The sequence below is a fragment of the Physella acuta genome, unplaced genomic scaffold (genome assembly GCF_028476545.2).
Source record: "Physella acuta isolate Inbredline_101_S28 unplaced genomic scaffold, ASM2847654v3 ptg000168l, whole genome shotgun sequence".
Lineage (NCBI taxonomy): Eukaryota > Metazoa > Mollusca > Gastropoda > Physidae > Physella > Physella acuta.
Window position 1 is genome coordinate 399,209 of NW_026731687.1, and position 13,079 is coordinate 412,287.

The 13,079-nt window shown below is 40.1% G+C and overlaps 1 protein-coding gene across 2 annotated transcripts in view; it reads right to left on the reverse strand.

Annotated features, from left to right (window-relative positions):
- Positions 1-544: 544 nt before the first annotated feature.
- The window catches only part of LOC131936129 (limbic system-associated membrane protein), a 105,436-nt gene continuing 92,901 nt past the window's right edge, over positions 545-13,079 (reverse strand). Inside the window, exons 8-11 of one of the 2 annotated variants that reach the window (XR_009386014.1) lie at positions 12,369-12,486; positions 6,614-6,681; positions 5,686-6,442; positions 545-5,607 (exon numbers count right to left, since the gene is read on the reverse strand). Coding sequence is in view for 1 of the 2 variants with exons in the window: in XM_059293035.1 (XP_059149018.1) it covers positions 6,312-6,442; positions 6,614-6,681; positions 12,369-12,486 (317 nt within the window). In the remaining variant the exon portion in view is untranslated. Of the gene's footprint in view, positions 6,443-6,613; positions 6,682-12,368; positions 12,487-13,079 lie in introns of both variants that reach the window. The other variant, XM_059293035.1, reaches the window with a different exon arrangement.

Below are 13,079 nucleotides of genomic sequence, written 5' to 3' on the forward strand. Positions count from 1 at the left end.
GACTTTTTTCTCGGGAGGGGGGGGGGGGGGCACAACACACTAGTAAAAGTATGTTTAGTATATAAATTCCATCTTGTTGGGGGGGGGGGGCTGGTGCTGAAGAGTGTTGCAGGGAATTGAATACAAAGCTTTCTCCACATTCTCCACCTTTTAAAATTTTGATTAGGCCTACTCCTTAGCTGAAATATTTCCTAACAAATTTTTTTTAACATAAGTTGTCAAAACTTGTTAAGGCATAATGATAATAGCGATGATCAGCTGTCTGATGGTACGGAGATTTACAGTAGGCCTATAAAAGCCATCCTTGTGGAGAAAGTGACTTGGCATTGAAATGACCTTGCAATCTTTACTTCAAGGTCAAAGAGACACCTGCACCATTGACTTTTATCTCAGTTAACTTTCATTCAAAAGCACAGATGCTAAAAAGTGTGAAAAAAACATTTACATTTACTGAGAAAGATTTTCTAGCTGAATTAATTAACACAAGATGAAGTCAAACAACAACGGAAAGAACTATATAGGCCAAAATATGAGAAATGTGTTTATTAAATATTGTAAGCTTGAATATATACATACATACGGATCATTTGAAATCAAACTACCTATCCTAAAGCTAGTTATTTCTGGGGAGTTAAAATGTTTTTAAATGCTTCAGTTTCTCATGTATAACAAATGTTTAAAAAACTGTAATGTCAATTTAAGCTGAATTGGAAAAATACTCTGACACACCATCCTCTTGCATACCGTATGACAATTTGATCAGTTACAATGAAAACTACTGTTTAATATAATGATGAATGACAATTTATTACTTGTGGACAGCATTTTTAAAAATCAGCATTTTAAAAAGTTGTGTTTATTTAAAAACTTGATCACCATGAGTTTACAATGTTACATTTAATTTAATACATCATGATTGAACTGCTTTTTATAGTACACATTCAAAAGATTTTGTCAGTGGCATCGAGTTTTAATGAAAATTTGTAGTTTATTGAAAGTAAATACAAAAAGGATCGGTAAAAAATTATCGTACTTTTGAAAGCAGCACAGAGACTTAATTTAATAGTTTCAATTTACACTAATAATATTCTTGGAATTAAAAAAAAGAATGGTTTTAATTGTACAATATATAAATTACCGGTATATTTAAATTTAATAATTTCAGAAACGCAAACATTTGTAACATTTTCCTACTAAGTTTTATATATTGATATAAATTCGTGCACAAAAACAGTCATCATTTCTAAAAGTAGTAATACAATAAATTGAGATTATTGTTCAAGATCTTAAATTACTTGCTGTTCTGATCTACATAAGAATAATTAAAATCAAGCACTGTTGATGTAAAGAAAATGTAGTGATTTAATGTAAGGGAAATAAAACAGTAAACGAAAGCAATAGGCTATAAATTCCTGGTTGTTTCAACTTGACTAGCATTGTGTTTCTTGTTACTGCCATTGTGGTGTAATGTGTTTGTTTCAAACCAAGTGTTGATAAATAATTGTGCCCACAACAGCACTATTTGAGTATTCGTTGAGTGAGGTTTTACACATCCAGAAACAAACAGTAAACAGAAACGTAAATTTTAGGTTCATTTTCTAAAATGAAAAGGTACAAAAATGTAGTTGGCCTAAGCCCTAAGGATTCAAATCAAATAAGTTATATTAGGCCCTACTATTTTATTAATTAATTACGCGGCTATTAAATTAAATAGAACAAATTGTACAAAGTTAAAATAATTGAGGCTATATAACTTGACATTTTTATTATTATTAAGATAAAAGTTTGAAATAAACGCGCACAATCGTATATAATACTATATACACAAATAATAATACATTGACTGGCATAAGTTGTGTGATTGATAGATAACTCATTATTAGAAAAATTACAGTTGTTTCCCTTCATGCACGATGAGCTTTTTTTTTATACTGCAAGCGAATATTATACACCACCTCGCAACAGTTTGATTTTATGCGAAGCCGCTAAACTAACACAATAGAACTATAGAACACAGCACTTGGCAATCTGGTTCATGGGTTGAAGGTCGTCTCCATTTATTGTTAAGTTTGAGCTGAGTTCATGTCGACAATGACGTATAATAGGAGAAATATGTTAATGATATCTTTCGGTTGACCTATCATTCTATTTTACACGACATATAAATGTATCAGCAGAATGGAAATGTATGGGCTGTGACAAGGTTCCAACATTGATGAATGATTGTACCAAGATATGTTGAATAACTTGTTGGGGTCTTCCATAAATGACGTCACGCACGGAGGCGGGAGGGTGGGTTTGACGTGTGTTCAAGAATAATGAATAGAGGGGGAGGAGGGGGGTTAAACTGGGATTTTTTTTCTTTCTGATATAGCTAAATAATGAAATAAATTTAATTTTAAAGTGAATTAAAGAATATGTCAATATTTTTGCGTTAATAATTTAACTTTTTAAACAAATAAATTTAAGCGGATACCTACAGCATTTATAGTTGTATTGATTAAAACTTTAAAAAAAAAATTGATAGATCTAGAAACCTAATCCTTCCGGAACCGTAGCCGATTTTAACTTATCCACAATTTGGCGGGAATCTGATAACCGACAGCCAACAATATTTTCATGCAATTTAAAGATAAAAGATAAGACAGAGGCTCCCTGCCCCTCAAACCCTTTTTTTTTACACTCCCTACCTACGCCACTAAAAGATAATTAAAGAGATGAGAAGCATTTCATTTCCTCATTAGACCCATGTTTTAGGGCAGGATGTCGAAGCCTAACTTAGCCTGACGCTATTTTTTGGTGACATTTTTTGGGTACGTGGGCAAAAAGTAAACAGCTGTTAAAATCCCACAAAAGCTGACAATTGAGGATGGTCGTGCAGACACCCACCCCTCAACGTTTTTACATGTTGCATTTTGTATCTTGAATGTTTAGCTGTTCATTGTTTTAAACTAATAGTCAAATAAGTGTCTGCAGGCAAAACAGTGTAGGTTATCATCTGAGCCATAATGCCTCCTATTCATTATGTACACAAACCCACAACCTATCCTTAGTTCTCCCCATCTACCCCCCCCCCTCAGCGACTTCTGGCATTTGCTTTTTACCCTATCTTATTAAAGCCCGCTTTCTCGTTAAAATTAGCGTGTATTTTGTGTCAGAAATTATTCATGTATTTCAATCAATTAGTTTTTCAGGGACAATCTCTTAAATAAAATATTGATGCAATGAAGGGGCTGATTAGCTTCGTTAAATGTAATGCTTTTAATCGAATTAACGACATTTATTTACACAAAAACATAGTATAGAAACTTTCATCAAACCATATGAATAAATCAACAATCTTCTAGAAACATCCAACTATTGGTTCATAAATACAAGAGTAAAATAAGCCACAGGCCATAGAGAAATGCGACTCTAAATACAGGACAGGGCGATAGTTTCACTGAACACAGACTGACACACATTTTAGTGAAACATTTCTACAGGACAGGGCGATAGTTTCATTGAACACAGAAACACATTTTAGTGAAACATTTCAACCAAATATACGTGACTACATTTGAACAAAGTTACATTATGATAAAACAGTTCCATTGTGACAAAACACAGTTACATTGTAACAAAACACAGTTACATTGTGACAAAACACAGTTACATTGTAACAAAACACAGTTACGACAAAATAGTTACATTGTGACATAACACAGTGACATTGTGATTAAACAGTTCCATTGTGACAAAACACAGTTACATTGTAACAAAACACAGTTACGACAAAATAGTTACATTGTGACATAACACAGTGACATTGTAACAAAACACAGTTACGACAAAATAGTTACATTGTGACATAACACAGTGACATTGTGATTAAACAGTTCCATTGTGACAAAACACAGTTATATTGTAGCAAAACAAAGTTACGTTGTGATAAAATAGTTACAATGTGACAAAACACAGTTACGTTGTAACAAAACACAGTTACGTTGTTATAAAACAGTTACAGTTACATTGTGACAAAACACAGTTACGTTGTGATAAAATAGTTCCATTGTGACAAAACACAGTTATATTGTAGCAAAACAAAGTTACGTTGTGATAAAATAATTACAATGTGACAAAACACAGCTGTATAATACCATTGTGACTAACAGTAGGTTAGAGAAGAGTTCACACAAAATAAAGAGCTATGATTGGTTGAACTATGCCCCAAGAAAGAAGTCTATCTTGCGCATGACTGAAGTATCCGTTTTCACAATAAACAAGTTCGGTCATGTTAGATCTCATTATTTAGATGTTGGGCAGTTGTGCTGATCAATGGACTATCAGTGGGCTATCAGTGGGCTATCAATGGACTATCAGTGGGCTATCAATGGGATATCAGTGGGCTATCAGTGGGCTATCAGTTGGCTATCATTGGACTATCAGTGGGCTATCAGTGGGCTATCAATGGGATATCAGTGGGCTATCAGTGGGCTATCAATGGGATATCAGTGGGCTATCAGTGGGCTATCAATGGGATATCAGTGGGCTATCAGTGGGCTATCAATGGGATATCAGTGGGCTATCAGTGGGCTATCAATGGACTATCAGCGGGCTATCTGTGGGCTATCAGCGGGCTATCTGTATGATCAAGATCAGACAATCTGTGTTGGTATCGGCACTCAGTAAAGCCCAAGTGAATCTTTGATAACACTTATAACACTAATGATTCAATAACGTTTTCTATAGCCTCAAAACTAATGTAATAGCTTCAGCATAAAAGAGACACTTCTGTTTATACATGAACCAACAACGGCCTTTACATGTTTTAAATAATCAGTTTAAATGATTGGTGTGTTATTGATAATGCAGGCAGTGCTATTCCTACCTTTAACACAGATAACTACAGGGCGAAGAAATGATCACCAGAAAAAAAAAAAAAACACGACATGGACAAGTTGTAATTGAGCGAGTTCAATAAAAGATAACAGACAGACAATAGCATGAAAACAAGTGAATTAAAGATGGCCGTACATTGTACTATCACCAGGTCTTATTCTAACTCAAATACACAGACAGGACGTAGATTAAACAGGATGTAGATCACAGGACGTAGATCACACATGACGTAGATCACATGACGTAGATCACACAGGACTTTGTTCACACAGGACGTAGATCACACAGGACGTAGATCACATGACGTAGTTCACACAGGACGTAGATCACAGGACGTAGATCACACAGGACTTTGTTCACACATGACGTAGATCACACATGACGTAGATCACACAGGACGTAGATCACATGACGTAGATCACACAGGACGTAGATCACACAGGACGTAGATAACACAGGACGTAGATCACACAGGACGTAGATCACATATGACGTAGATCACACAGGACGTAGATCAAACAGGACGTAGATCACACATGACGTAGATCACATATGACGTAGATCACACCTGACAGATCACACAGGACGTAGATCACACATGACGTAGATCACATATGACGTAGATCACACCTGACATAGATCACATATGACGTAGATCACACAGGACGTAGATCACACATGACGTAGTTCACACATGACGTAGATCACACAGGACGTAGATCACACCTGACATAGATCACATATGACGTAGATCACACAGGACGTAGATCACACAGGACGTAGATCTCATGACGTAGATCACACAGGACGTAGATCACAGGCATACACGACTTAAATCACATATGACATATATCACACATGACTTTGATAAAACATGACGTAGATATGACATTAAGAAGTTGAACACAGGAGAATAAGATGTAGATCACAGAAATGAAATCACTACGTGAATGTAAAAGCTAAGGAAAACATTCGACTAACGGAAAAAGTTACCATGCGAATATTGCAATATTTTAAAATGTTTTTCTCCTCCATATACCTTTAAAAGGTCTGAATACATAGTACAAATACTAGACGCACAATGCATATTCACAATTGGCGATAGTTAAAACGATGATAAATCGTGACATTATGACATATGAAATGTACATTTTAATTTATCAAAATATATTTGAAACCTCAAGTCGACCAAAGATCGAAGTCCCAATAAATTAACTAGATCGATTTATGTGTATGAAATACAATTTGTATATGGACTTGTTGGATATGACGCTACGTTGTTAAATACAAGCATCAACTGTTTAACTTGGTGTATTACAAATAACAGGGTTTGTTATATGCTGGAGGATTTATCAGAAGGTAAACCGTCGATGTACCCACAGTTAGAGGACGCGCAGGAAGTGACGTAATGGTGGCGCTGAACGACGTTGTTATCTTGTACACAACAGTAACGCTGTTATCACCATGGTGACCGCTGTCCACGCATTCCACGGCTTGACGCTGACGGCTGTGTTGTATCCGTCATCTTGTGGATCTGAAATCACGGATCCGATCTTGGAATCTGTGGATTAAATAGTGGATTGGTTGAGAATCGTACTCAGTCATATTTTAACTACTCACCAATTTACGTTGATTAAAATGTGACAATTTACATATTTCCGGATTGATTGTACATTATTTAGAAGGTGAAGCAATTATTTTATCCTTCATTAATTGGCCACATTATAGTCACCTTTGACGTCAAATGTTGGGTTATCTCCTCCATCCTTTCGATGATTGGGTTGACGATCTTTCCCCTGACTAAAAATATCACACAATGATCACGTGACTATCATTTTAATTTTGGAATAACTTTTCGTTTAATTTAAGTATCATTCATTTAAATCGTTTGATGGATAAATGAAATGAAAAATAAAAATAATTTGACAAAACCACTAGATCAGACCAGCTATCAAAAGTTTAAAAGGAAGACTATTCGTTAAGATATTAAAATAAATACACATGCATAGGCGTATGGCATATCAACGGGTAGGTTGGAGTTCACGTAGAATAATAGGGTGGTCGTGTAAATAGGGCAGTCAGGTACATGGTCCAAGGAAAACAACACTACACAAGATGACCAACACAAGCCTACAACACTACACAATATGACCAACACAAGCCTACAACACTACACGAGATGACCAACACAAGTCTACAACACGAGATGACCAACACAAGCCTACAACACTACACGAGATGACCAACACAAGCCTACAACACTACACGAGATGACCAACACAAGCCTACAACACAAGATGACCAACACAAGCCTACAACACAAGATGACCAACACAAGCCTACAACACAAGATGACCAACACAAGCCTACAACACTACACGAGATGACCAACACAAGTCTACAACACTACACGAGATGACCAACACAAGTCTACAACACAAGATGACCAACACAAGCCTACAACACTACACGAGATGACCAACACAAGTCTACAACACTACACAAGATGATCAACACAAGCCTACAACACTACACGAGATGACCAACACAAGCCTACAACACTACACGAGATGACCAACACAAGTCTACAACATTACACAAGATGACCAACACAAGCCTACAACACGAGATGACCAACACAAGCCTACAACACGAGATGACCAACACAAGCCTACAACACTACACGAGATGACCAACACAAGCCTACAACACTACACGAGATGACCAACACAAGTCTACAACACGAGATGACCAACACAAGTCTACAACATTACACAAGATGACCAACACAAGCCTACAACACGAGATGACCAACACAAGCCTACAACACTACACGAGATGACCAACACAAGCCTACAACACGAGATGACCAACACAAGCCTACTACACGAGATGACCAACACAAACCTACAACACGAGATGACCAACACAAGCCTACTACACGAGATGACCAACACAAACCTACAGCACTACACGAGATGACCAACACAAGCCTACAACACAAGATGACCAACACAATCCTACTACAAGAGATGACCAACACAAGCCTACAACACTACACGAGATGACCAACACAAGCCTACAACACTACACGAGATGACCAACACAAGCCTACAACACGAGATGACCAACACAAACCTACAACACTACACGAGATGACCAACACAATCCTACTTCAAGAGATGACCAACACAAGCCTACAACACTACACGAGATGACAAACACAAGCCTACAACACGAGATGACCAACACAAGCCTACAACACGAGATGACCAACACAAGCCTACAACACGAGATGACCAACACAAGTCTACAACACTACACGAGATGACCAACACAAGCCTACAACACAACACGAGATGACCAACACAAGCCTACTACACTACACGAGATGACCAACACAAGCCTACTACACTACACGAGATGACCAACACAAGCCTACTACACGAGATGACCCACACAAGCCTACTACACAACATTAGATGACAAACACAAGCCTACAACACGAGATGACCAACACAAGCCTACAACACGAGATGACCAACACAAGCCTACAACACGAGATGACCAATACAAGCCTACAACACTACACGAGATGACCAACACAAGCCTACAACACGAGATGACCAACACAAGCCTACAACACTACACGAGATGACCAACACACGCCTACACCACAACACGAGATGACCAACACAAACCTACAACACGAGATGACAAACACAAGCCTACTACACAACACTAGATGACCAACACAAGCCTACAACACGAGATGACCAACACAAGCCTACAACACGAGATGACCAACACAAGCCTACTACACGAGATGACCAACACAAGCCTACTACACGAGATGACCAACACAAGTCTACAACACGAGATGACCAACACAAACCTACAGCACTACACGAGATGACCAACACAAACCTACAACACGAGATGACCAACACAAGCCTACAACACGAGATGACCAACACAAGCCTACAACACAACACAAGATGACCAACACAAGCCTACAACACTACACGAGATGACCAACACAAGCCTACAACAGTACACGAGATGACCAACACAAGTCTACAACACGAGATGACCAACACAAGACTACAACACTACACGAGATGACCAACACAAGCCTACAACACGAGATGACCAACACAAGCCTACAACACAACACGAGATGACCAACACAAGCCTACAACACTAAGCGAGTTGACCAACACAAGTCTACAACACTACACGAGATGACCAACACAAGCCTACAACACAACACGAGATGACCAACACAATCCTACAACACTACACGAGATGACCAACACAAGCCTACAACACGAGATGACCAACACAAGCCTACAACACTACACGAGATGACCAACACAAGCCTACAACACAACACGAGATGACCAACACAAGCCTACTACACGAGATGACCAACACAAGTCTACAACACGAGATGACCAACACAAGTCTACAACACTACACGAGATGACCAACACAAGCCTACAACACAACACGAGATGACCAACACAAGCCTACTACACGAGATGACCAACACAAGCCTACAAAACGAGATGACCAACACAAGCCTACAACACTACACGAGATGACCAACACAAGCCTACAACACGAGATGACCAACACAAGCCTACAACACTACACGAGATGACCAACACAAGCCTATAACACTACACGAGATGACCAACACAAGCCTACAACACAACACTAGATGACCAACACAAGCCTACAACACGAGATGACCAACACAAGCCTACAACGCTACACGAGATGACCAACACAAGCCTACTACACGAGATGACCAACACAAGCCTACAACACGAGATGACCAATACAAGCCTACAACACTACACGAGATGACCAACACAAGCCTACTACACGAGATGACCAACACAAGCCTACAACAAGAGATGACCAACACAAGCCTACAACACGAGATGACCAATACAAGCCTACAACACTACACGAGATGACCAAAACAAGCCTACTACACGAGATGACCAACACAAGCCTACAACACTACACGAGATGACCAATACAAGCCTACAACACAACACGAGATAACCAACACAAGCCTACAACACAACACGAGATGACCAACACAAGCCTACTACACGAGATGACCAACACAATCCTACAACACTACACGAGATGACCAACACAATCCTACAACACAAGATGACCAACACAAGCCTACAACACAACACGAGATGACCAACACAAGCCTACAACACGAGATGACCAACACAAGCCTACAACACTACACTAGATGACCAACACAAGCCTACAACACAACACGAGATGACCAACACAAGCCTACAACACGAGATGACCAACACAAGCCTACTCTACAACACAACACGAGATGACCAACACAAGCCTACTCTACAACACAACACGAGATGACCAACACAAGCCTACAACACGAGATGACCAACACAAGCCTACAACACGAGATGACCAACACAAGCCTACAACACTAGATGACCAACACAAGCCTACAACACGAGATGACCAACACAAGCCTACAACACGAGATGACCAACACAAGCCTACAACACGAGATGACCAACACAAGCCTAAAACACAACACGAGATGACCAACACAAGCCTACTACACGAGATGACAAACACAAGCCTACAACACTGCACGAGATGACCAACACAAACCTACAACACTGCACGAGATGACCAACACAAGCCTACAACACTACACGAGATGACCAACACAAGCCTACAACACTACACGAGATGACCAACACAAGCCTACTACACGAGATGACCAACACAAGCCTACTACACGAGATGATCAACACTAACCTACAACACGAGATGACCAACACAAGCCTACAACACTACACAAGATGACCAACACAAGCCTACTACACAACACTAGATGACCAACACAAGCCTACAACACGAGATGACCAACACAAGCCTACAACACGAGATGACCAACACAATCCTACAACACAAGATGACCAACACAAGCCTACTACACGAGATGACCAACACAAGCCTACAACACTAGATGACCAACACAAGCCTACAACACTAGATGACCAACACGTCTACAACACAAGATGACCAACACAAGCCTACAACACTACACGAGATGACCAACACAAGTCTACAACACTACACAAGATGATCAACACAAGCCTACAACACTACACGAGATGACCAACACAAGTCTACAACATTACACAAGATGACCAACACAAGCCTACAACACGAGATGACCAACACAAGCCTACAACACGAGATGACCAACACAAGCCTACTACACGTGATGACCAACACAAGCCTACAACACGAGATGACCAACACAAGCCTACAACACAACACGAGATGACCAACACAAGTCTACAACACAAGATGACCAACACAAGCCTACAACACGAGATGACCAACACAAGCCTACAACACGAGATGACCAACACAAGTCTACAACACTACACGTGATGACCAACACAAGCCTACAACACGAGATGACCAACACAAGCCTACAACATACACGAGATGACCAACACAAGCCTACAACACAAGATGACCAACACAAGCCTACAACATACACGAGATGACCAACACAAGCCTACAACACTACACGAGATGACCAACACAAGCCTACAACACAACACGAGATGACCAACACAAGTCTACAACACAAGATGACCAACACAAGCCTACAACACGAGATGACCAACACAAGCCTACAACACGAGATGACCAACACAAGTCTACAACACTACACGTGATGACCAACACAAGCCTACAACACGAGATGACCAACACAAGCCTACAACACAACACGAGATGACCAACACAAGTCTACAACACAAGATGACCAACACAAGCCTACAACACGAGATGACCAACACAAGCCTACAACACGAGATGACCAACACAAGCCTACAACACAACACGAGATGACCAACACAAGTCTACAACACAAGATGACCAACACAAACCTACAACACGAGATGACCAACACAAGCCTACTATACAACACTAGATGACCAACACAAGCCTACAACACTACACGAGATGACCAACACAAGCCTACTACACGAGATGACCAACACAAGCCTACAACACGAGATGACCAACACAAGTCTACAACACGAGATGACCAACACAAGCCTACAACACAACACGAGATGACCAACACAAGCCTACAACACGAGATGACCAACACAAGCCTACAACACAACACGAGATGACCAACACAAGCCTACAACACGAGATGACCAACACAAGCCTACTCTACAACACTACACGAGATGACCAACACAAGCCTACAACACAAGATGACCAACACAAGCCTACAACACGAGATGACCAACACAAGCCTACTCTACAACACTACACGAGATGACCAACACAAGCCTACAACACAAGATGACCAACACAAGCCTACTCTACAGCACAACACGAGATGACCAACACAAGCCTACTCTACAACACTGTACTTGTTAGATCCCCACGAATGAGTCTCGCTGTAGTGCTCCTGGTTGCTGCGTTCCTCCAAGTTCTCACCCCAGGTCGGTCTCGGCGTTGTTGTCGTCTTAGAATCAGGTTTTGGTAGCTCTGAAAAAGGGAGCAGTGTTTTAAGTCAGGTTTTGGTAGCTCTGAAAATGGGAGCAGTGATTTAAATCAGGTTTGGCAGCTCTGAAAATGGGAGCAGTGTTTTAAATCAGGTTTGGCAGCTCTGAAAATGGGAGCAGTGTTTTAAAGCAGGTTTGGCAGCTCTGAAAATGGGAGCAGTGTTTTAAAGCAGGTTTGGCAGCTCTGAAAATGGGAGCAGTGTTTTAAAGCAGGTTTGGCAGCTCTGAAAATGGGAGCAGTGCTCCAGTTAAGTGTGGCAGTTGTTTTAGGCTTTAGTTATACAATAGGCTGGAAGGGCCTTTATGGTCTAGTTTACGCCCCCCCCCCCCTTTCTTTCCCCCTCTCTACCACACTTGTTTAATATCATATAAATTGTTGTGTTTACCGTGTAAGATCGTGTCAATTGTTGTGTTTACCGTGTAAGATCGTGTCGATTGTCGTGTTTGCCGTGTAAGATCGTGTAAATTGTCATGTTTACCGTGTAAGATCGTGTAAATTGTCGTGTTTACCGTGTAAGATCGTGTCAATTGTTGTGTTTACCGTGTAAGATCGTGTCAATTGTCGTGTTTGCCGTG